We start from the raw sequence: 24,840 nt of genomic DNA, 5'->3' as shown, positions 1-24,840 counted from the left end.
CGCAGATCACGTTCGAGCTTTCGCATCGAACGGGGGGAAACGTGCTCAGAAATGAGGCCTTTTACTTCATTTTCCCTTCTTTCCTTTGCTGATTGGATCTAACAAAGTGAGCCAGGAGCAGGGGGGAAAAAAATAAAAAAATGAAGTGGCTGCAGCCAGCATGTAATCATTAAATTTGCTCTTGGATGACCCGTGTGAAAACCGTCAGCAGCGATTTATTGGGAAGTTCGTTGCACCGCTGTTCATTATTTACTCTGTTAAGCTCAGGCACGGCGGCAATCAGGGGAGAAAATTGGACTGTTAGGGCCTTGGACTTCGGTGTTTGCCATTTCCTCTGCTGAGCTGCAGCGTGAAATGTGTGTTTTTTGCACAGACAAATCCCCTCCTCGGGCTGCTGCAGCTCCTCTGAGGGCACCCGGGCACCATGGGAGAGGTGAAAACAGGGATAGGGGGAAGGAGGGAAAAACACGAAGCAGCCTGGATGCTGCCCCTGGTGTTGAGCGTTTCCAAAGGCCTGTGGTGGCTGAAATTAGTGTCGTGGTTGTTTTTCATGCCTCTGTCCCCCAGCTGAGGCAGAGCTGCTGCTCCTGCTCCTAAGTCCCCTCCATCACTGGGCTCTGACAAGCGCGGGGAGGCCAGGCCTAAGTTGAGTAGTACAGGGACTAAAGGGGGAGACCTGGGCCTAGGAAGGTCTGGGCACAGGCCTGGGGCAGTGCCCATCCCTGTGCTGGGCACTGGGGAGGCCTCCCCTGGAATCCTGGGGGCAGTTCTGGGCCCCTCCAGAGGGGCTGGAGCATGTGCAGGGAAGGGAAGGGAGCTGGGAAGGGGCTGGAGAATTCCTGGGGGGGCTCAACCTGGAGAAAAGAGGGATCAGGGGGGACCTTCTGGCTCTGCAAGTCCCTGACAGGAGGGGGGAACCGGGGGGGGTTCGGGCTCTGCTCCCAGGGAACAAGGGCCAGGAGGAGAGGGAATGGCCTCAAGCTGTGCCAGGGGAGGGTCAGGCTGGACATCAGGAGGAATTTTCTCATGGAAAGTGTGGTCAGGCCTTGGCAGGGGCTGCCCAGGGAGGTTTGGAGCCCCCATCTCTGGAGGTGCCCAAGGAAGGCCTGGCCGTGGCACTCAGTGCTCTGGGCTGGGGGACAAGGTGGGCATCAGGCACAGGGTGGGATCCATGGGCTGGGAGGTCTCTTCCAACCTCAGTGATCCTGGGATTCTGGGATTCTATGATTCTATGAACCAGGGAGAGTGGAAAGTGGTCTTTGTACTTTGAGGGTTTCACCTCAAACTGCTTATTTACCAACCTGCAACATTTCCACAACTTGAGTTCCCTGAATCCCGTTTGCCACCTTCCTAAGGGGACAACAGGACAGGACAGGAGGGAACAGCCTCAAGCTGCGCCACAGGAGGGTCAGGCTGGCCATGGGGAGGAATTTCTCCATGGAAAGGGTGGTCAGGCACTGGAAGGGGCTGCCCAGGGTGGGTGGTGGAGTCCCCACCCCTGGAGGGATTTTAAATCCCTGTGGATGTGGCACTTGGGGTGACCTCGTCGGCGCTGGGTTAACAGTTGGACTCCATGATCTTACAGGGCTTTTCCCAACCTAAACATCTCTGTGATGCCCCAAGCCCCTCTTGACCCCCTCATCCAAGGTTTTTAAGCCCCTTGCTTTGCTCCTGCAGGTGCTGTGACACACACACTCCTCCCACACAGCTCCCCAAGGAAAAGCTCAGGGAGCTTCAGCGAGAAACACGAGAAGATTCGGGGGAAAGGAGCAAACCCAACCCATTGGCTGCAGGATTTAAGGAGCTTGGATGTTCTCCCAGCAGGTTGAACACCAGGAACACAGCCCTGGGAATAAGCTGAAGGGAAGGTGTCAAATAAACTCTCACCTCTGCCCCACCACCATGAAAATTAGACACGCAGAGCTGGGTTAAATGTGATTTAAGCTTGATTTACACCTCATTTATCTTCCTCCTCAGGAGAACCAAGGCAGCATTTGGGGTTTCCCCTTCCTCCCCCCACCCAGCTGGGTCCTTTTATTGCTTCTTGGTGAGTTACCAAGTGAGTTTGTGTGGGAGTTTTACGGGAGCAGTGCCAGGGCTGCCCATAAATCTGCTTTGTACGAGGCACATATTCGGGAGCTGATTGTTTTTATAATTGAATAGTAAATCAATGTATTTAAGGCCAGTTTGCTGTTAACACTCCTCTGAGTATGAAATGCTCCCTCTGTCAATAGAGGGGAGGCTTTATTAGGATAATAAGTGCTTGATTTAGAGCCTCACTTCTGGATTTCAGGGTTGTTTTTAATGACCACTTTGGCGTTTGCTGTTCCAGAGCCAGGAGAATTTGGGGAACATTCCACGCCACGGCCAAGCACTGTTTGAAATGTGCCGTGAGACCAAACATTTGGGTAAACTTTTCACCCTCTGTGCCACATCAGCCCCTTCACCAATGACAAGAACAACAGATTAATGAGTTCATTAGTTCATTAATGAATTCCTTAGCACAGTTGGAGTCGCTTCTCACCTGCCTGTGCTGCTCCATCCCCTTCTTTAAGCTTTTACCTTGAGAAAGTGAGAGCAGTGGGGGCTCTTTTAGATGCATTTTTGGGGCTGAGTCCACCTCAAACCACTGAACTTCACTGATCCAAGCTGGCCATGGGGTGGGCTGCCCTTTCTCCCACCCTCTTGGATATCAGCCATCCTCCTCCTCCTGACTGAACGTTGGCCTAGAAGGTTTGTCCTTCCTTGGTGCATCCAGAAATCCTCCTTCTCCCAGGAAGAGCAGGAATGTGTCATGTGAGGCTGGGAATAACTGAGCTGGTGCTCATGAATCACTCAGAAGAGCAGCCTGGGCTGCTCTGAAAGTCCCTCGTGTGCAGGATTAGCTCTTTCCAGCTCCTCCAACATTCCTGGCCAACCTTGTTTTCCAGGAGTGACCGTAGGAACAAGAAATAAGAAAACCAAGGGGATATGGTGACATTTTGGGGGGTGTGAACCAAAATCTACTGGGAAATGGTGCCCATTAAGACCCTGGAGAAGCTGGGGCTAAAACTGGGAGCACGGGGGGTGGAAGACAAGGAAAGGGAGGTGCACAAATCACTTAGAAAGCTTAAAACCCAACATGGATCTTGGAGGGAGATGGACAGACAGATTTCAGCCCTTTGGGATGGCCTTGCTTAGGAGTTTATGGAGGAAAAAAAGCTCAATTTTCCATCCTTTCTGCCAAGGAAGAGAACATATCCCGGGTAATCCCTGGCTGGATGTGCTGTGCTGGACCACTGGAAGGAGGAGGTCCGAGGTGACGTTTCCCAACTATTTTCTGGGTCCCCCAAAATTCCCGTTGCCACAGAGGCCTTTTTTGTTTCTGCTTCTCTTTTTGACGGCCCCGTTCAGGAACAATCTGTCTCTGGCCCCAAATCCATAAGGCTGATTTCCTTCCAGTCGCCATCCCTGTTGGAGAGGGGTCTCCAAGGAGCCATTTCATCCCGGAGCGCGTCAGCCAAGCCAAACAGACGGGGTGGGGAGGGGAGGACAGGGAGGGAGGAAAAGTGCATTTCTGAGGTTTTAATAATCCCTTCTCCCGCCTGAATCCCAGTGGAAGGGCGGGCGTTTTCCAGATGGTAGCAAATAAACTCTGGGAAGCTTCCACGCTGAGAACTCATTAGCCCGGCTGGCCCCGCTCCAAGCTCCGTGGCAGTCCATGTAAACCTCAGTTGGAGCTGCCCTTTCCCTGTCATCTGTTCCCAGGAAACCTCCAGCCCTGTCTCACAAGGACAAGCTGCCCGGCGAGATGTTAATTTGATTACGGGCGTGGCCTTTGCCTCTCGGAGGGATCGGGAGCTCGGGGAAGCGTCTTCCCAAAAAACCTGCTGCGTGTGGATCCGAAGCTTCTCAGCTGCCTTCCCGACACCATGTGGAGCTGGGGAGCTGGGAGGTGTTTGTCTGGCTGCCCAGCTTGCAAAGGCACAGCACTGGACAGGAAAAAATGTATGTATTATATATTATATATATTATATGTCCGTTTGTGGGATTTAAGCCCAGCCACAACCTGGGCTGTGCCAGGTTATATCTGCTCTTGGTGGCTGTCACTGATGGCACGGCCTCCAGAGCAACCACGAGGGTCCAAGTCACCACCTTCTGCCCTGAGGCTCTGAGAACCACTCACTGGGTGACAGAAAAGCCACAGGAGCAGCACCAGGTCCTGCCGGGGTCCTCATCCCTGTGCGGCTGCAAGTTGTCAGGCTGTAGTGGTTTGAACCTTGTTCTCCCCAGAAGCTAAGAGAAGTGGTAGACCCCAAGGGGTGGAAACCCCTGGAAGTTTTGAAGTTCTGCCCAATGGGCGCTCCTGCAGAAATGTAAACATATCACAACCAGACCGGAAAAGAAGAGTTGTAGTTTGGTGGTTGTAGGAGAGGTGGCCATGTTGTAGAGCCACGAGGAAGGGGCTCTGAGCCCCTTGGGGCCTCTGGCCCCCTCCCAGCCCCTGGCTGGGGGCTGCAGGGACCTGGAACAGCATAAAGCTGGGCTAGGTGCCTGTAGTATGCCGGGAGATGTTTTCTCCATGGGCACAGAGCAGCAGCCGACGCTGACCAGAGAAACAGTGGCAGAGAGCCAGAGATAAGAACCTGAACTGAAGAAGCAGCAGAGCAACATGCAGCACTGCAGAGGAGACTCCTGGAAGGAGAGTCGAGGAAAGGAGAGCCAGCAGCTGAGAGCTACAGAGTTCTTGGGGGTAAGACTGATACCAGATCCCCAAAACTCCTTTGAGACCTCCTGGAAGGAGGAAGATGATGGACTCTTACTTGAAAGAGCCTTGAAGTGCGACATGCACTGTAGAAAGGAGCTAGAGAGCTCCGAGAGGAATGCAGGGGGAGTTGACCTTGGCTCTCCCCCCCTTGCACTGCTGCCACGGTGGCAGCCTGAGAGACAGGGCACAGAGGCCCTGCAAGGGGCTGAGTCCCCTGGAGATACCAGACCGTCACGAAGCCCCTGTGCTCGTGATATGACGTGGTGAAACGACCTTGTCTGGGGTTACGAAGACCACGGAAGACCCCTCGGTTGTGAGGCGATGGGGCCGGGGGAGCTTGAATACCTCCCTCGTGGACGCTGGCAGAAAGCCAGCTATCAGCTGCTGCATGAGATGAGAAGAAACCTGCTGCCTTAGAAGATGCTGCTGCTTAAGGACTGGAAGGGATCTGTCCTTCTTTCCCTCCTGGACTTTTATTTGGAGGGGAGAAGAGATCTGATCCATTGTAAATACATATGTCATGGTAGAGATAGTTGTGATCATGTGTATAATGTGATATGGTATTTATTTGTACAGTCATTGTAATATATTCCCTTTTCCCCACTTTGAGTCTGGTGTGTTTTGTCTGGAAAAACCCATCTCACATTAGGTTGAGATGTGGGAGGGGGAATGGAGCTAGAGAATTGGATGTTGGGGCTATCTCAAACCATGACACAGGCTCAGCCAAAGCTGTTATGTTGAATAAAGAGGGGTTTTTTCCTCTCTAAAACCTCACAGATTTTCCATATCACCAAGTTTTCCAGGCTGGCAGAGTTCTCAAACACCTCTGAAAAGCTCCAGCTAAAGGCAGACGTTTCCACAACTCCCCTGGGTGAAAAGCATCCTGTCTCCTGTGGGCTTGATCCAATCGCCCCTTGTTTTAAAATGTGGGAAGCAGAGTAAGGAAACCCCCCCATGGCACACTCAGGGGCGTGGTGGGGCCAGGCAGCACTTTTTGGGATGCCAGGATGGCACGTGGTGACCAACAGCCACATCCTGTGGTCCCAGGGAGCCCCAGCACTGGAGGGAAGCAGGGGATGGAGGATAACCCTGCAGCGAAGGGAGCGCAGGGTTCCCCTCAGAAAGTGGCTTTCTCTGTTTGCAGAAGGTGAAATCTGCTGACGGAGAGTACAAAACACGTGGATTTGGGAAGGAGAATATCCCAAATAACATGAAAGCTTGGAGCAGCCACAGCAGCACAGTGAGGAGCTGCCCTGGAGCAGCTCCCGCTTGGCTTTGTAGCTCTGCCGAGTCAGGAATTGTTCTCCTGGGTCACAACAAATCCCAAAACATACTCCCAGATAGGATCCCTCCTTCCCTTTCAGGATCTTCCGTCCTTCCCTGAGCTTCCCAACCTTTCTTTTTGCTGCCCATCCCTAAGTAGAATCCTGGACACGCAGCTGGAGAAGAGCCTTGTGTGCCCAGGCTGTGGGAGGAGGGACGGGGTGCTTAGTTAGGAATAAATCCCAGGAAGGGTTTTAACATTTATGGCCAGTGAGATAATGAAGGAAGGTCATCTGGGGGAGCTCGATTGCAGTTCCCATAATGTTTCCCTGAAGCACAGAGATAAAAGTCAATGGGTGATGTCCATTAGGGAGCTTTTATATCTTTTTGTTTGATTTTTTTTTCAGCAATAGCCACCTCATGGTGGCCCACGTTCATGGGCGTCACTTTGTGAGCACAGAGAAGGCAATTATGTGATGTTTAAACCCAGAATTACAGTACTCAAGGCTCACATGACTGTCACAACCCATACTGGAGATCCACTGTTCCCAACCTTAAATTGTTTTATCATATGGAGCAACTTCCTGGGTTTATCTCTGCATTTGGAGACATCCTGACCCATCTTCTCCTCCTCCCCTCCTTTATTTTCTGCCTTTACCTTCTCATTTTACCCCGTCCTGCAGGAGATGCTAGACTCAAAAACTCAAATACCTTTAGCATCTTTAGTTCAGACTTCTATTAAGAGCAGACGGATGTCTGCAAGATATATGTGATAAATAAAACCAGGATAACAGGCAAAAAGATCTCAAAAAGCTGTCATTTTACTTCTCTCCCTCTGTGACAGTCTCATCTCTTATTAATTCCCAAATATTTCCGTCAAAATGATTATATAGATTTTTTTTTCTCCCCCACCAGCTCTGAAATTGTACTTTTTTTCCTAAGGAAACACATTCCTTCCTCCTTTGAAAGCACCCCAGGCCCTCACTCCTGCAGATGGCTGTGATTCCCAGTATAAATGATGGATGGCACCAGTCCTCCCAGACAAAAAAAAAAATAGGAAAGCCAAGGTAATGGTGCCCTGGAAATTATTTGATTATCAAAGGACTTAATAATTGTCGTTGTTAAGGGTATAGAAATTCGGCAGAAAATACCCCCCTTTGATTTCCAGCTGATTCTCAGAGATCAGAATTAATTTCTGATTGTAAAATTATAAAATTAATTCAGCACTAGAAGTCTGGTCAGGTCCAAGAAGAAGTTGTGCAAGCACAAATAGCACGATTTATAATCTTATAAGTGTTAAAAAAACGTGTGGATGCGGCACTTGGGGATGTGGTTTAGTGGTGGCCCTGATGGTTATTGATTACTGGTTGGACTTAGTGATTTTGGGGGTCTTTTCCAACCTAAATGATTCTATAATTTTATGACACTGTAGGTAGGTCTGGCCGAGTTCAATAAAAACTTTTAGGACCCGGAGTCACAAATAATACAATTTATTGGAGCAACAGGAAAGCGGGTTCAGGATTGCCAGTGATTGATGATAAATTATAAATGCACTAATGACAGTGTACTGATAATATGTGTTTTGACAGAAAATATAGAAACAGAGATCTATTAGTGCTAAATATATAAATATAGCTATAAATTTAATGTTCCTGGGGCTGCTCCAGTGTGTTGGAGGCACAAAGCTCCCTTCAAGGAAGGAGGAGAGACATGGTGGTCAACGGATTAAAAAAAAAAGAGATGTTTTCCCCTTCAGATTTTTGCCCTGAAATCCCTATTTTATCCCATTTTTGGCCCTTCCCAATGGAATGGAACGATCACAGGTGGGATTTTGGTGACTGTGGTCATACATGGAGGGCGTCGTGTCCTCTCTTCATTTTAGTCCTTAGGGATTAAATTTAGATTTAAACCCCTCAAATATGACCCCTCGAAATATGAGGGTCTCAGTTACTTTATAGTTGACCAAAAATGTGGAATAAACACTTTGCTCACCCTGCAGGTATCGAGGTGGCAGTAAAGGCTCTGTGACCTTTTCCAGAGGGGCTTGGTGAGCATCTTTACCTCCTTAAAGTAACAAGGTCACTTTATATCTCTCTATATATTTCTATATTTATATATAAACAAGGTTTGGTTTATATATAGCTATATAAAATATATTATATTTTATGATATATGATATTTTATGACATATGATATATGATATTTTATATTTAATATAACAGTATTATAACTGCAATATAACTATAATATAAATATATAATATAAATATATAATATTGTATATGATATAAATAACTATTTCATACTGTAAAAATATTTTATATTTTTTATAAATATATAAATATATTTTATATTAGAAAATATCTATTTTTATATAATAAAAATAACTCATATTTTATACAAACATTATATATATTAAAAATATATTTTATATATATATATATATATAATGTGCATATATATATATAAAACCCCAAGGTTTGTTCTGCACTGTGAAGGGGAGAGGGGAGTGAGGCCAATGGCCGCCTCAGGGAGGCGGACTACAACTCCCAAGATGCTCCGCGGCCCGGCGGACACGGCGAGGCTGCGCCGTGCTCCGAACTACGACTCCCATGGTGCACCGCTGCACGCTCTGCGTTTCTATTGGCTGGTTGGGCGGTCGGTGCGCATCCCCTCAGGGGGAGCGACCCTTCCCCGTCTCCATGGCAACGAGACAGTAAACAAGATGGCGGCGCCCAGGCCTGAGTAGGGGCGGGACCGATAGCGCGGCTCCTCTGCCCCCTCTTTTCTTTATCACGGCTCATGGCGGGGGGCGAGGAGAACGGCCGAGAGGGCAACTGTGAGGAGCGTCCTACCCCTTCTCGTGAGCCGCCGGAGCAGCTCGCTCAGGGGCGCCCCGAGGAGCAGCCCCAGCTCAGCCCGCCTGGCCAGGAGGACCACGAGGAGGAGGAGGGCGAAGGGGAAGAGGAGTCACAGCGCTCAGAGGTTCAGCTCAGGGCTGCCCAGCTGTCTGGGGAGGGGGGTGCTCGTGAGGGGCCAGCCCTTTCCCTCCTCACCCCTCGATGGAGATTTGAGAGAAAGAAGGGGGACTGAGTGGATTGTGTCCTCTCGCCTCTCATTTCTACCTTTTTTAGGGTCTCATGGTGTCCAAGGTACTCCTGGATTGCCCCCTCCCTTTCTTTCATAGAATCATTTAGACTGGAAAAGACTTCTAAAATAATCCAGTTCTAACCATTAACCCAGCATTGCCAAGTCCCCTTGGTATACAAAGATTAAGGATAAGCTGGCACATGCATGGCCAAATTAACTCATTTTTCCTGTTCGGATTCCCAGCCCTGAAATTTAATCAGCCTCTGGACCCAAGTGCATTTTTAATCCCTCCTCTGCTGGGCTCTAAATGCCCACAGCAGCGTCATATTTCACCTATAAATATATGATAAATGCTTCTCTTCTCCCCACTGCTGTAACGTGGAGGTGCTGTAATTTAGATGATCACATTGTTTATCTTGAATTTAGAGGATCACGTTATTTATCTTGGTCCCTGGATTAGCAGTTGTTGTGTGGCTCCTCCAGGCTTTTAGGAATTTCAAAAGCCATTGGCTTGTTTTCTCATTAAACCTGCCCAGAGGCTCCTCAGTGCCAGCTGTCAAAATGCCTTTTTGGCAAACATTTCTCTCCCAGGAGCAGCACTGGCTGCTCATGCTGAACTCATTTATAGGGCTTCCATAATATGCATGTTGGGGTGCAACACTGGGCTTATGTTGGTGCTGATTTGGTGGGATGTTAATGGGAATTTCGTGGCTCAACATCTCTAGGAATGGGGCCTCCTGTGTAGAGTTCCATTTAAACCAGGAGGTAAAAAAGTAAAAATCCCCACAGAAAACCTGCTGAACTTTTTAAAATGTATAGAACTGGCATATACCATGTTTTTATTTAACTTTTCTTGGGCTGTATTGCTCATTTTTCCTAGTTTTTAGTGCCTTAGGATGCTCAGCCTCTCTGGGAATGGGCCTTTTGTAGAGCTCTTTATAAACCAGGAGGTAAAAAAAATAACAATCCCAACAGAAACCTGCTGAAACGTTTTAAATGTATAGAACTGATAAATAGCATGTTTCTATTTTACTGGTTTTGGTCTGTATTCCTCATTTTTCCTGGTTTTTAGTGCCTCAGGATGGTCAACATCTCTGGGAATGGGGCCTGTGTAGAGCTCTTCATAAATCAGAAGGTAAAAAAGTAAAAATTCCCACAGAAAACCTGCTGGAGCTTTTTAAAATGTATAGAACTGATAAAGAGCAGGTTTTTATTTAATTTTTTGGGGGTTGTATTCCTCATTTTTCCTGGTTTTTAGTGCCTTAGGATGCTCAGCCTCTCTGGGAATGGGGCCTGTGTAGAGCTCTTCATAAATCAGGAGGTAAAAAAGTAAAAATTCCCACAGAAAACCTGCTGGACCTTTTTCAATGTATAGAACTGATAAATAGCATGTTTTTCTTTAAGTTTTTTTGGGCTGTATTCCTCATTTTTCCTGGTTTTTAGTGCCTCAGGATGATCAACATGTCTGGGAATGGGGCCTGTGTAGAGCTCTTCATAAATCAGGAGGTAAAAAAGTAAAAATCCCCACAGAAAACCTGCTGGAGCTTTTTAAATGTATAGAACTGATAAAGAGCAGGTTTTTATTTAATTTTTTTGGGCTGTATTCCTCATTTTTCCTGGTTTTTATTACCTTAGGATACTCAGCAACTCTGGGAATGGGGCCTGTGTGGAGCTGTGTGTTTAACCCATGAGGTAAAAAAGTAAAAATTCCCACAGAAAACCTGCTGGACCTTTTTAAATGTATAGAACTGATAAAGAGCAGGTTTTTATTTAAGTTTTTTTGGGCTGTATTCCTCATTTTTCCTGGTTTTTAGTGCCTCAGGATGGTCAACATGTCTGGGAATGGGGCCTGTGTAGAGCTCTTCATAAATCAGGAGGTAAAAAAGTAAAAATCCCCACAGAAAACCTGCTGGAGCTTTTTAAATGTATAGAACTGATAAAGAGCAGGTTTTTATTTAATTTTTTTTGGGGGTGTATTCCTCATTTTTTCCTGTTTTTTAGTGCCTTAGGATGCTCAACATCTCTGGGAGTGGGGCCTGTGTGGAGCTGTGTGTTTAATCCAGGAGGTAAAAAAGTAAAAATCCCCACAGAAAACCTGCTGGAGCTTTTTAAATGTATAGAACTGATAAATAGCATGTTTTTCTTTAAGTTTTTTTGGGCTGTATTCCTCATTTTTCCTGGTTTTTAGTGCCTCAGGATGGTCAACATCTCTGGGAATGGGGCCTGTGTAGAGCTCTTCATAAATCAGGAGGTAAAAAAGTAAAAATCCCCACAGAAAACCTGCTGGAGCTTTTTAAATGTATAGAACTGATAAAGAGCAGGTTTTTATTTAATTTTTTGGGGGTTGTAATTCCTTCCTCATTTTTTTTTCCTGTTTTTTAGTGCCTTTAGGATGCTCAACATTCGGGGAGTGGGGCCTGGTGGAGCTGTGTGTTTTAACGCCAGGAGTAAAAAAGGAACAATCCACCACAGAAAACCTGCTGGACCTTTTTAAATGTATAGAACTGATAAAGAGCAGGTTTTTATTTAAGTTTTTTTGGGCTGTATTCCTCATTTTTCCTGGTTTTTAGTGCCTCAGGATGGTCAACATCTCTGGGAATGGGGCCTGTGTAGAGCTCTTCATAAATCAGGAGGTAAAAAAGTAAAAATCCCCACAGAAAACCTGCTGGAGCTTTTTAAATGTATAGAACTGATAAATAGCATGTTTTTCTTTAAGTTTTTTTGGGCTGTATTCCTCATTTTTCCTGGTTTTTAGTGCCTCAGGATGGTCAACATCTCTGGGAATGGGGCCTGTGTAGAGCTCTTCATAAATCAGGAGGTAAAAAAGTAAAAATTCCCACAGAAAACCTGCTGGACCTTTTTCAATGTATAAACTGATAAATAGCTTGTTTTTATTTAATTTTTTGGGGGTTGTATTCCTCATTTTTCCTGTTTTTTAGTGCCTTAGGATGCTCAACATCTCTGGGAGTGGGGCCTGTGTGGAGCTGTGTGTTTAACCCAGGAGGTAAAAAAGTAACAATCCCCACAGAAAACCTGCTGGACCTTTTTAAATGTATAGAACTGATAAAGAGCAGGTTTTTATTTAAGTTTTTTTGGGCTGTATTCCTCATTTTTCCTGGTTTTTAGTGCCTCAGGATGGTCAACATCTCTGGGAATGGGGCCTGTGTAGAGCTCTTCATAAATCAGGAGGTAAAAAAGTAAAAATCCCCACAGAAAACCTGCTGGAGCTTTTTAAATGTATAGAACTGATAAATAGCATGTTTTTCTTTAAGTTTTTTTGGGCTGTATTCCTCATTTTTCCTGGTTTTTAGTGCCTCAGGATGGTCAACATCTCTGGGAATGGGGCCTGTGTAGAGCTCTTCATAAATCAGGAGGTAAAAAAGTAAAAATTCCCACAGAAAACCTGCTGGACCTTTTTCAATGTATAAACTGATAAATAGCTTGTTTTTATTTAATTTTTTGGGGGTTGTATTCCTCATTTTTCCTGTTTTTTAGTGCCTTAGGATGCTCAACATCTCTGGGAGTGGGGCCTGTGTGGAGCTGTGTGTTTAACCCAGGAGGTAAAAAAGTAACAATCCCCACAGAAAACCTGCTGGACCTTTTTAAATGTATAGAACTGATAAAGAGCAGGTTTTTATTTAAGTTTTTTTGGGCTGTATTCCTCATTTTTCCTGGTTTTTAGTGCCTCAGGATGGTCAACATCTCTGGGAATGGGGCCTGTGTAGAGCTCTTCATAAATCAGGAGGTAAAAAAGTAACAATCCTCACAGAAAACCTGCTGGAGCTTTTTAAATGTATAGAACTGATAAATAGCTTGTTTTTATTTAATTTTTTTGAGGCTGTATTCCTCATTTTTCCTGGTTTTTAGTGCCTTAGGATGCTCAGCCTCTCTGGGAGTGGGGCCTGTGTGGAGCTGTGTGTTTAAAGCAGGAGGTAAAAAAGTAGAAATCCCCACAGAAAACCTGCTGGAGCTTTTTAAATGTATAGAACTGATAAATAGCTTGTTTTTATTTAATTTTTTGGGGCTGTATTCCTCATTTTTCCTCCTTTTTAGTGTCTCAGGAGGTCGATGAAGCGCTGAAAGCAGCGTTTGATTGAGGATTTTATTAAACCCTGTTGCATCCCAGCAGCCCCCAAACTCTTCCAAGTGTGGAATTTCACTCCATGGATCTCCCTTTAATCCATTCCTGTCCCTGCCCCCTTTCTGGTGTTTTTTAGGGTCGGTTTGAGGGAGTTTTGGATGAAGACACTGCAGCTGAGGGGCTCCACAGACTGGGCTGCTCAGCCCCTGGCCTTGAATACGTTTATCTCGATCTATTCCTCTCAGTAAGTACAAGCAAAAAAAAAAAATCAGTTTTAAGTCCTTCTCTGCTCACAAGTTTCCTCTTTCTACCAGCAAATAGTAAAAAAAGTATCCCAAAAAAAAAATAAAAATATCAAGATGCAGATTTTTGTCTCTCCCTGTCAGTGCTGTTTCATATTTGTGGTTTCAAACCCATTTTTTTTTTCTCTGGCAGAAGGTGTTAATCCATCCAATTTCTACATTTCAAACATCACTTTCTACAAAATGGAGAAACGTGGAAAAATGGTGCACTGGAAAAATGTGAAAAATGGTGCACTGGAAAAATGTAAAAAATGGTGCATTCAGAAAGTTGAAATCTTTAATTAAAAAATTACTTGCTTCTGTATCGTTTTCCATGCAGCCTTTGTTTCCCTGGCATTTTTCCTGGCTCCAGGTTTCTCTCTCCTGGTTGTTTTAAAGTTTCTTTTTTGACCTTTTCTCCATCACTTGGTGTAAATGTCATGTCTTCACTGTCTCCTGCTCCTGTGTTTGCTCAGGTTGCACAACTGCATCTTAAAAATCTCTTTATTGTCCTTTTTTCCAGGGTCGTGAGTTAAGGGACATCCAAATCCTCTGTGGATTCGTCCACCTGCAGAAACTGGACCTTTCCTACAATAAAATTAATGGTTTGTAGTAAATAACACCAGTAAATTCTTGGGTGGTGGAATCATCTCAGATGAGAAATTCACTGTACTGGGGGGGATTCTAGTAGCACAATATATCCAGCAATATCCAAAATATCCAGCAGTGGCTTGGTCTTCTTCCCAAAATATCCAGCTATGGCTTGATCTTCTTCCCAAAATGTTCAACAATGGCTTGATCTTCCCATAACATCCAGCAATGGCTTCATCTTCTTCCCAAAATGTTCAACAATGGCTTGATCTTCCCATAACATCCAGCAATGGCTTCATCTTCTTCCCAAAATATCCAGCAATGGCTTGATCTTCCCAAAAATATCCAGCAATGCCTTGATCTTCTTACCAAAAATAACCAGCAATGGCTTGATCTTCTTCCCAAATTATCTAGCAATGGCTTGATCTTCCCAAACTATCCAGCAATGGCTTGATCTTCTTCCCAAAATATCCAGCAATGGCTTGATCTTCCCAAACTATCCAGCAATGGCTTGATCTTCTTTCCAAAATATCCAGCAATGGCTTGATCTTCTTACCAAACTATCCAGCAATGGCTTCATCTTCCCAAAATATCCAGCAATGGCTTGATCTTCTTCCCAAAATATCCAGCAATGGCTTGATCTCCCCAAAATATCCAGCTATGGCTGTTTATTCCCAAAAAATCCACCAATGGCTTGATTTTCGTCCCAAAAATATCCAGCAATGGCTTCATCTTCTTCCTAAAATATCCAGCTATGGCTGTTTATTCCCAAACTATCCAGGAATGGCTTGATCTTCTTCCCAAACTATCCAGGAATGGCTTGATCTTCTTCCCAAAATATCCAGCGATGGCTTCATCTTCTTCACTCGAGGTGCTGGAAATTCAGTTTAGACCTTGGATATTTGCTCTTTGTGGTTTGAAACCCATCATTTTCTCTGGCAGAGGGTGTTAATCCATCCAGTTATTGCATTTTAAACCTCACTTTTCTCCCTGTGCAGCTCCAAATTGATTTCTACTTGAAGGCAATTATCAAATTTCTAATTATCACGTGACGGTCTCTGCACCCACCTGTGCCGAGGTTTAAGAAATAAATTAAAATAATAAATTTAACTAATTTTTTCTTAGAGATTTAATGAATAAATTAATTAATAAATAAAACCCTGTGCAGGTTTCAATATCTTTCTTTTATTTCTAGATCTTTCTTGTGTCAGTCACATGCCTTATTTGCTAGAGCTGGATGCTTCCCACAATGAACTGACCGAGTGTTTCGGGTTCAAACCACCAAAAAACCTCAAGGTAAGGTGGCAAAAAAAGTGCCTTTTAGGGGTTTAAATTCCAGATAAATTCCCTGTTATGTCTGGGCAGAGGCAAAATCAAAAAACTAAATTCCTGTTTCTTTTTTTTTTCGCTTTAGGAAGCGGATTTTTCGTACAATCAAATCTCTAAAATGCAAGATTTGTCAGCATACCAGTGCCTTACGAAACTCTTCCTGGATTGTATCCTTTCTGGAATGAAAATGGGTTTTTAAGTGATTTTTTATATGATTTTAAGGATTTTTAAGTGAGAGGCAAATTCCTGGAGTGTGAGGGAAGCACCCAAAGGTTCTGCTCCACACTCATCCCAGTTTGTGGAATTAGAAACACTCCTGGGGCAGAAACCAGATAAAGAGGAACCTGGAAATTAAGGTTTTTTTCATGGCTGCTTTTCCAAGAATTCCCACAGTCTCCCTAAAGATTCTGCAGGGCTTTCCTGAACTCTCCTGGACTTTCACAGCCTCTCCTGAACTTTCCCTCTTTTCCTCAGGAATTGCATTTTCTGCTCTCTGAAAGGAACAACACTGGGGCTGTTGCACTTTTTTTCCTGCCCATTCCAAAATTATCCTAAACAGTCCCTTTTCCATGGAGGAGCAGATGAAACATTCCCAGGCTGCCCAGGTGATATTATTCCCACATTTATGAGGTGTTCAGGTGACCTGAATCTTGTCAGAGAACAGCACTGAGTCACTCTGCCTCTGCAATTCTAATTTTCCTCTGCAGAGGCAAAAACCCCACAGCAAAATGAGAAGGGGAAAAGGAAAAAAAAGATCAAAGTCTCATATTGTGGGTCTGAATCTGTTTTTTTTTTTTCAATTTTATTTCAATTCCCTCGCCTGGCAATGAAGATGTTACTGAAATGGGGACAAAAATAGGTTCATTTTTGTCCACAGCTGCACCAAAACCCCCTGAAATGGAGGGAAATGAGCCTGGAATTTTAAAAAATGCCAAATTCTGAATAGCAAAGTGACACTAACCCGTGTCAAACACTCCTCCCTGAGGACCTGGCAGACAAAACAAGCTGCTTTTTTTTATAATCCTAAATTAAAAACCACCTCCTGCAGCAGGGGCACGTTTTGCAGGCATTTCTCCTTGACAGTAACTCAGCTTTTCTTACTTTATTTAAGTCAAATTGTTAAGTTGAATTATGATGCAGATGGTCAGGTCAGTATAACTTTTTTTCCTGGCAAGGTTTTTGTGTTATTTCCCTTAAATAAACCTCAGTTAATAATATCAGGGAAATCAAAGGACTGGAGAAGTGTCACAGCCTGACCCACCTGAGTTTGTCCCACAACAGCCTCAGGGCCATCAGTGGCCTGGAGAACCTGCCCCTCAGGATCCTCAATTTGGTAAGAAATCAATAATCCTGCTGGTTTCCTGTCAATGGAATAAAATGCATTTTTTTTTTAGAATAAAATCCTAATTAGAATAAAATGCACTTTTTTTAGAATAAAATGCTAATTAGAATAAAATGTGCTTTTTTTTAGAATAAAATGCACATTTTTAGAATAAAATCCTAATTAGAATAAAATGCATTTTTTTTAGAATAAAATGCCCTTTCTTTTTAGAATAAAATGCACTTTTTTTCAGAATAAAATGCACCTTTTTTCAAATAAAATGCACCTTTTTTTTAGAATAAAGTGCACTTTTAGAATAAAATGCTAATTAGAACAAAATGCACTTTCTTTTTAGAATAAAATGCTAATTAGAATAAAATGCACTTTTTTTCACGAAATGCACTTTTCTTTAGAATAAAATGCACTTTTTTTAGAATAAAATGCTAATTAGAATAAAATGCACTTTTTTTTTTTTTAATGGGAGCAATCACCCCCTTCCCTTCCCAGCAATTCCCTCCTTTCTCGTTTTCCCTGGAGCTTTTTAGGTTGAAAGAGTGGTAAGTTCTGAAGTTGGGAAGAAAGGCTGGACCCAAAAAAACTCACATTTGCAATAAAAAAAAAAAAAAATAAGAAGTGCAGCTCTAATAAACTGGACTCTTAGGAATTTTCCGAGGATTTCTCCACAAATCCCTTTTGTTCCCAGAATTTTGCAACTGGAGCTCGGAGCTGTATCCTATTAAAGAGAGAGGGAGCCTCCATGCTATTAATAACCTAATTAAACATTTAAAAGCCGGGAAAAATGTCAAGGACAGACAACTGGAATAACACGAGAGTCAACCGGCTTGTTTGTCTCCATAGTTCCTAAATATTTATTAACAGAAGATGAGGCTTCCGAGCTTCCAGCACAAGGTGAGGCCGCTGGAAAAACAGGAATTCCAAGGAGGAGCCATTTGGGCACCTGTGGCCACCGGGACAGGGATGAGCAGAGAGCTGAGTTCTGTGGTAGTTTGACCCTCAAGTCCTCAGGACCACAGTGAAAAGGTCTTTTATAAAGGAAAGGGAAGGGAGAATTAAAAAAAAACACCAAAAGAACCAAAATAATAGAACTAAAACAATATATATATGTATTTACACTTACATACGATTACAAAAACGATATACACATAAGAAAGAAACCCCCAACACCCAGAAAAAACCAGAAAAACAGGTATACTCAACTAATAAAGAACTAACAAACCAAAATTTTAATGCTTTCCTTAAGAAAATGAAGGCCACTCCACCAAATCTCTCCTCTTGGATCGGGAAAACAACAGGCCTCACAGGCCTCACAGAGGCCTCACAGGCCTCACTCCCACACGAGTGAGAGCGGCCGCAGGGTTACAAAAACGATATACACATAAGAAAGAAACCCCCAACACCCAAAAAAACCAGAAAAACAGGTATACTCAACTAATAAAGAACTAACAAACCAAAATTTTAATGCTTTCCTTAAGAAAACGAAGGCCACTCCACCAAATCTCTCCTCTTGGATCGGGAAAACAACAGGCCTCGCAGGCCTCACAGAGGCCTTGCAGGCCTCACTCTCACACGAACGAGAGTGGCCGCAGGGACCCGCTGTCTCCAACTTCTCCAGAAAAAATCTGGCCAACCAACTTCCTCCAACTTCTATTTATGTTCCTACTTACGTAAAGAATAGTGTGGAATATTGAGATGTAGGTACTTCCCTAGTTTCGACCTGGTTGCCAGGAAGAGGCCTGAAAACCAAACCGTTATGAGTTCAGAGCATGAACGATTCCCTGATTTTTTGAGGCCCTGAGAAACGAAGCCATGTGGTGTGCAGGGATAAATGTGGGGCTTCCATGTCACCTGGTTTGGGAAGGAATGTCAAGCAGCAACAGTTGGTTGTGAGTTCTCAAAACCAGGGGTCAGTTCTTGGGTTGGTCCAGATGAATTTACTGTAAAGTGGTTGTTTGTTGTTTGAGTTTTTTTAATTATTATATTTTAAACATTTCCGTACCTGCTGTCACTGACAGGAAACCAAGTCTGCCTTCCTTAATGTGCATTCATAAAAACTGGTGTATCCCAGAGATATTTTTAGATCATCTCGTAGAATCATTGAGTCAGGAAAAGTTTGGGTGGGAAGGGACCTTCAAGGTCATCCAGTGCCACCCCCTGCCATGGGCAGGGACATCTCCCACTGTCCCAGGTTGCTCCAACCTGTCCCTGGACACTTCCAGGGATCCAGGAGCAGCCACAGCTTCTCTGGAAAATCCATTCCACTCCCTCCCCACCCTCCCATCCTTCCCAATATCCCATCTATCCCTGCCCTCTGGCACTGGGAAGCCATTCCCTGTGTCCTGTCCCTCCCTGCCTTGTCCCCAGTCCCTCTCCAGCTCTCCTGGAGCCCCTTTAAGCCCTGGAAGAGGCTCTCAGGTCTCCCTGGAGCCTTCCCTTCTCCAGGAGAACACCCTCAACCCTCAGCCTGTCTCCTGTATCTTCTAAATTAATATTTTCATTATTCATTCTGTAATCAAAATGTAAATATAACCCCGATTACAGAGGGAAATTCAATGTATTTATGTATATATATTCTATCCTTTTATGTGCGTATCTATATTCTAAATTTTTTTATAGTGACAAGAGCATTCTTAGGCCAGAATCAGCTTTAAAAGGATGTTAAAGCTCTTTTTATTACTGTTGTCTCTCGCTGCTCTTCAAGGTGAGTTGAAGATGAGCTAATCAGGACATCCTTGAGCAGGATGGAAAAGCTGTGATGTGTCATCTCGAGATGAAGATGAGGCATAACAGGATTCTCAACAAGAAAATGAACTTGGGAATGTTGTTTTCCACCCGTGGAACTTGATGAACAGTTTCTGTGCTTTCATTTCTCAGGGCTTCAACCAGATTGAGAAGGCGACTGGGCTGGAGAGCTTGAAAACTCTACAGAAGCTGGACCTGTCCAGCAATAAAATAACCAGTTTACGAGGCTTGCAGGGACATGATCTGCTGGAGACCATCAACCTGGAGGATAACCAGGTACCACACTTCATATCCACCTCAGCTTCTTCTAAGAATGCAGAATATATTTATTTTTTTTTAAATTAAATTCCTTTGAGGGATCAAAAAATCTCACGACACTGCAAGAAATTAATATTAGAATCATAGAATCATAGAATTATAGAATCAGAAGGGTTGGAAAGGACCTCTGAGATCATCCAGTCCAACCCTTGGTCCACAACCTCCACAGTTCCCAGCCCATGGCACTGATGCCACATCCAGTCTCACCTTAAACACCTCCAGGGACGGTGACTCCACCACTTCCCTGGGAAGCCCATTCCAATGGCTGAGCACCCTCTCTGCAAAGAATTCTAAACCTCCCCTGGCTCAGCTTGAGGCCGTGCCCTCTTGTCCTACTGCTGGTTCCCTGGAGCAGAGCCCGACCCCCCCCCCCCGGCTCCCCCCTCCTGGCAGGGAGTTGCAGAGAGTGAGGAGGTCTCCCCTGAGCCTCCTCCTCTCCAGGCTGAGCCCCCCCAGCTCCCTCAGCCTCTCCTCATAGTACCTGTGCTCCAGTCCCTTCACCAGCCTTGTTGCTCTCCTCTGGACCTGCTCCAGGACCTCAATGTCCTTCCTGAGCTCAGGGCCCAGAACTGGACACAGCACTCCAGGGGTGGCCTCCCCAGCGCCCAGCCCAGGGGCACAAGCCCTGCCCTGCTCCTGCTGCCACACTCTTCCTCAGCCAGCCCAGCAGCCCTTGGCCCTCTTGCCCCCCTGGGCACACTCGGGCTCCTCTTCAGCTCCCTGCCCAGCCCAACTCCCAGCTCCCTTCCTGCCTGGCTGCTCTCCAGCCCCTCTGGCCCAGCCTGCAGCTGCAGGGGCTTCTTGTGGCCAAAGGGCAGGACCCGGCCCTTGGCCTTGGGGAACCTCAGCCCCTTGCAATCAGCCCCTGGATCCAGCCTGGCCAGGGCCCTCTGCAGAGCCCTCCTGCCTTCCAGCACATCAGCACTCCCCCAGCTTGGAATGTGCTGGGGAATGTCACCTGGAATGTGCTGATAGTTCCCTCCATCCCCTCCTCCAGATCCTCAGTGCAGACACTGAACAGGACTGGGCCCAGCACTGATCCCTGGGGACACCCCTGGGGACGGATCCCAGCTGGAAGCAGCTCCATCCCCACCACTCTCTGGGCCCTCAGCCAGTTCCTCACCCAGCCCAGAGTGCCCCTGGCCAAGCCTTTTCCAGGAGCATCCCATGGGAGACGGTGTCCAAGGCTTTGCTGAAGTCCAGGCAGACACATCCACACCTTCCCCTCACCCACCAGGTGGGTCAGCTGGTCACAAAAGGAGCTCAGGTTGGTCAGACAGGACCTGCCCTTCCTAAACCCTGGGTGCTGGCTGGCTCTGATCCCTTGTCCCTCCTGTAGGTGCTGTGGGACTGCACTCAGGATGATCTGCTCCAGAACCTTGCCAGGCACTGAGGTCAGGCTGACAGGCCTGGGGTTTCCCGGGTCCTCCTTCCCGCCCTTTTTGTGGAAATAGGACACCTTTTCCTTTTCCTTTGGTGTTTCACTCCAAGGCTGCTTCACATTTGATGGCCACAGATCCTTCCGAGCTCTCAGCTGGAAATTCCTGGCAGGCAGAACTGCAGCTTCTCTGCTCTAAACCGGCTTTTGTGACGCAGCAGAATTTTCCCTGGAATTACAATGGTACAATGGAAGTACAATCCAACTCACTGGTATTTATATACAGACTACTCTTGGTACTACTCTTCTTTTTTAATTGAAAATAGCACCAATTCATGAACCACTTTGATATCAAAGACAGATCTCCACGTGAAAACCTGCGAAAATCAGGAATAAAACCACCAACCAGCAATGGAACATTTTCTGTCATTTTTCCCCCACTTGCAAGACACATTTATTTACAGGATTTAATTCGAAGCACTGGGGATTCTTTTTCTCTCACTGTGTTCAGGTTGACATTTCAAGGTGCATCAGCTGCATCAGACAGGAAACCACCTCATAATAAGCTTGTTATTAGCATTAATAACACCACTTCCAGGGCCTCATGTAGTTTCCCCTGTTCTTTCCAGCACGTAAATGCTATTAATTTTACCTCATCCAAATTTGCCTCTCGGAATGATGTTATTGAAACTGTTTAATGAGTCACCGGGTTGTTTTTGAACCTCGCCTTCTGAAGAATAATTTAAAAGGGAATTTTAATCCATTGCCACAAGAAGGTGTGAGTTATTCCAGCTCAGTTCCACTCAGAACCATTTCAGGGCTTGGTTTTTCAGTGCTGGACATGATGGGTTTCTCTCTTGTAAACGTGTTCAGTGATTAGTGGTTGGAATTTTTATGATTTCTTTGGGAAATCTTTGGTCAAACTTGGTTTGTGGCTTGTCTCAAAATGAGCCTCAGGTAGGCTGTGGTTGAAGTTTATATTTTTAGGCACTTTACATAAGATGAGTAGAAATTAGGGATAGAATTGGAAGTCTTTTAGGGTCAGTTGGCCTTTTAGGACGTAAAGGGGGCTTTAAAAAGAGGGAGAGAGACTTTTTACAAGGGCAGATGGTGATGGGGTGAGGGGGAACAGCAAACTGGAAGAGGAAAGATTTACATGGGATGCTGGGAAGGAATTCCTGGCTGGAAGGCTGAGGAGGACCTGACACAGGTTGCCCAGAGAAGCTGTGGCTGCCCCTGGATCCCTGGAAGTGTCCAAGGCCAGGTTGGAGCAACCTGGGCTAGTGGAAGGTGTCCTGCCCGTGGCAGGGGGTGGAACTGGGTGATCTTGAAGATCCCTTCCAACCCAAAAAACCTTTCTGTAGTTCTGTAGAAATGTTCTCCTTGTTCTTCTGATGAAACCATAAATCCAAGGAATGTGAGGCTGTGAGGAATTGGAGCAAGGGAAATTTCTTGAAGAGCATTTGAATTCTGAGTGGAATCTTGTCAACTAATAATTTCTTGTAACGTTACTGGATATAACTTTTTTTTTGTAGAAGCAAAGATTACAGAGGGATTCTGCAATTCCCAAGCATTTAACAAGCTCTGTGTATGGAGAAGGAAGGAATTGCTGGCTGGGAGGGTGGGGAGGCCCTGGCCCAGGTTGCCCAGAGAAGCTGTGGCTGCCCCTGGATCCCTAGAAGTGTCCAAGGCCAGGTTGGAGCAACCTGGGCTAGTGGAAGGTGTCCCTGCCCATGGAACTGGATGATCTTTCAGGTCCCTTCCCACCCAAACCATTCTGGGATGATTCCATGATTCACTTTTCCAGCAGAGGAGGAAAACCAGGTATTCCCACGAGGCAATTCATCCCAGCCCACCATGGATGGGACCACTCTGGAACTGCCCCTGTCCACTGATGATAAAGTGACTCACCTGAGTAGCTGAGATGAGGAGACACGAATTCCACCTTGTTTTCATCCAGAGCTTTCCAGTTCTTCCCTCAGGGTCCAGCACCACTGCCGTGGGTTTGTTTGGGGCACACAAACCTTAATTAACTTCACTACTGTTTATCTGATGTGCCTGAGTGCAGCTTTCCTTGGTGGACAGATGAGCCCACAAGTGGAATTCATCCCCCTCTGGACACAACCAGCCAAGGACAACGATGCTGAGTCCTGTGGGATGAACTTGAACTCCAGAGAAAAGAAACTCTTAAAAGGAATTTCTTTTGTTGTTTTTTTTTTGGCTAGTCAGCCAGAGCACTGACTATAACTGCAGAATTGCCTCACTTAAGCACATCAGCCACATAAAAGCTGAATGTTTTAGGGCTTGACATTTGAAAAGAACTGGGGAAAATGCAGGTGGTTGGAAATTGCTGTCTGGATGACGCCGCCCCGCTCCAGCTCCCAGCCAACTTATCTGCCTTTTTTTGTGACTGAAGTGCCTCATTGAATGCAGTTAACATGTAAACCCCCTCGGGGGGTATAATGATGGGTGTTTTTTTTACGTCCAGATTTTAAGAGCAGGGATGAAAATGCTTTTCTTTTCCCCTCACAGTTTTGGTGGGTGCCGTCGCTGCCGATGTAACGCTCCGTTTCTGTCGTTCATTAGGTTGCTGAGCTGCCTGAGCTCAAGTGGATTGCAGATCTGCCCCTCCTCCGAGTTCTAAACCTTTTAAAAAACCCTCTGCAGGTAAGAAAGAGGCCAAAGAGGAACCCAAAAAATTAGGATCCAAACCTGGGTAGTTTGGATCACACCAGAATCTTTTGAGCCTCAGTTTCTGTCTTTGTTGGAAGTCATTTCAGGGAATGAGTGGAAGAAATGTCGATCCCTGGGTTGATTCCCAGCCTTTCTCTGGGAAATTTGTCTGAACCAAAGCTGCACATGGATCATCTTGTTGAATATCCACACATTAATTTTATTAATTTCATTTTTTAATCCATTTATACGTTTGTACCCCATGGTTTCTGTGTGTTAAAAGATCCCCTTTTTGTTTGATTTGAAGGTCTATTGTTCCTATTAAGCTTGAAGAAGCTTAATAACACCCCTTTTAAAATAATGTCTATGGAATCTGTATCCTCTTTTCTTCCTAGTTCTCACTGATGGCCCCCATAATATTCCTCAAGTGAGGAATCAAATGTTCATTTTATCAACCACAACATCCTTTGCAAAATATCAGGAACTCTTTGACTTTGCATTTGCAATTTGTCCTGAGTGATCAAAGATGATTTTATCCTGAGCCGTGATTTCTAAATTTTGGGTGACTTTTACAGATTTCCAATGGCAGAAAGAGGAATACATGTCAAAAGAGTTGAAGTTTTTCCTGTAATTGCCAGGTTTTTATTGGCTTTTATGAGAATGATCTGTTGTGACACACAATGAAATTAGCAGGAAAAAATACCTGAAATAGGCAGCTCCTGGTTCCCCATAAATTGAAGGCTTTTTTTTTTTGTTAGATGTCCTTCTCCTAAGCAAAGTCTGATCATATTCCTTTGGAGTTTTAAATATCCCATCTTTTGCCCTTTGTAGTTTCAGCCTTTTGAACAACTCAGGTCTGGCAGCAGCAGCTGAGCTCGTGTGGGGGGGTCAATTTGTGCTTGGTACTGACACACCCAGGGTAAAAATCTGGGGATCTATTAAGACCAATTTCATTTCAAACTATTGGAGTTAAATATTAGATGGAGGAAATCGAGTATTTCGTGTCAAA

At 45.0% G+C, this 24,840-nt stretch overlaps 1 protein-coding gene and 1 long non-coding RNA gene across 2 annotated transcripts in view; both read left to right on the top strand.

Moving 5' to 3' along the window:
- Window positions 1-422: 422 nt before the first annotated feature.
- LOC120324469 lies at window positions 423-3,981 on the top strand. Its single transcript, XR_005565810.1, has 5 exons — window positions 423-645; window positions 1,678-1,868; window positions 1,978-2,047; window positions 3,228-3,298; window positions 3,748-3,981. It is a non-coding gene; the product is annotated as an uncharacterized LOC120324469 (long non-coding RNA).
- Window positions 3,982-8,731: 4,750 nt separating this feature from the next.
- LOC113995134 (leucine-rich repeat and guanylate kinase domain-containing protein-like) overlaps window positions 8,732-24,840 on the top strand; it is a 39,588-nt gene continuing 23,479 nt past the window's right edge. The window contains exons 1-8 of the mRNA XM_039387259.1: window positions 8,732-8,994; window positions 13,317-13,424; window positions 13,985-14,066; window positions 15,248-15,348; window positions 15,467-15,548; window positions 16,590-16,714; window positions 19,595-19,738; window positions 23,745-23,825. Coding sequence (XP_039243193.1) covers window positions 8,812-8,994; window positions 13,317-13,424; window positions 13,985-14,066; window positions 15,248-15,348; window positions 15,467-15,548; window positions 16,590-16,714; window positions 19,595-19,738; window positions 23,745-23,825 — 906 coding nt within the window. The 5' untranslated portion in view covers window positions 8,732-8,811. The remainder of the gene's footprint in view (window positions 8,995-13,316; window positions 13,425-13,984; window positions 14,067-15,247; window positions 15,349-15,466; window positions 15,549-16,589; window positions 16,715-19,594; window positions 19,739-23,744; window positions 23,826-24,840) is intronic.

Source organism: Pipra filicauda, unplaced genomic scaffold (assembly GCF_003945595.2).
Source record: "Pipra filicauda isolate LSUMZ 115617 unplaced genomic scaffold, ASM394559v2 scaffold548_size709544_pilon, whole genome shotgun sequence".
Taxonomy (NCBI): Eukaryota; Metazoa; Chordata; class Aves; order Passeriformes; family Pipridae; genus Pipra; species Pipra filicauda.
This window is presented reverse-complemented; position numbering and strand designations above follow the sequence as displayed.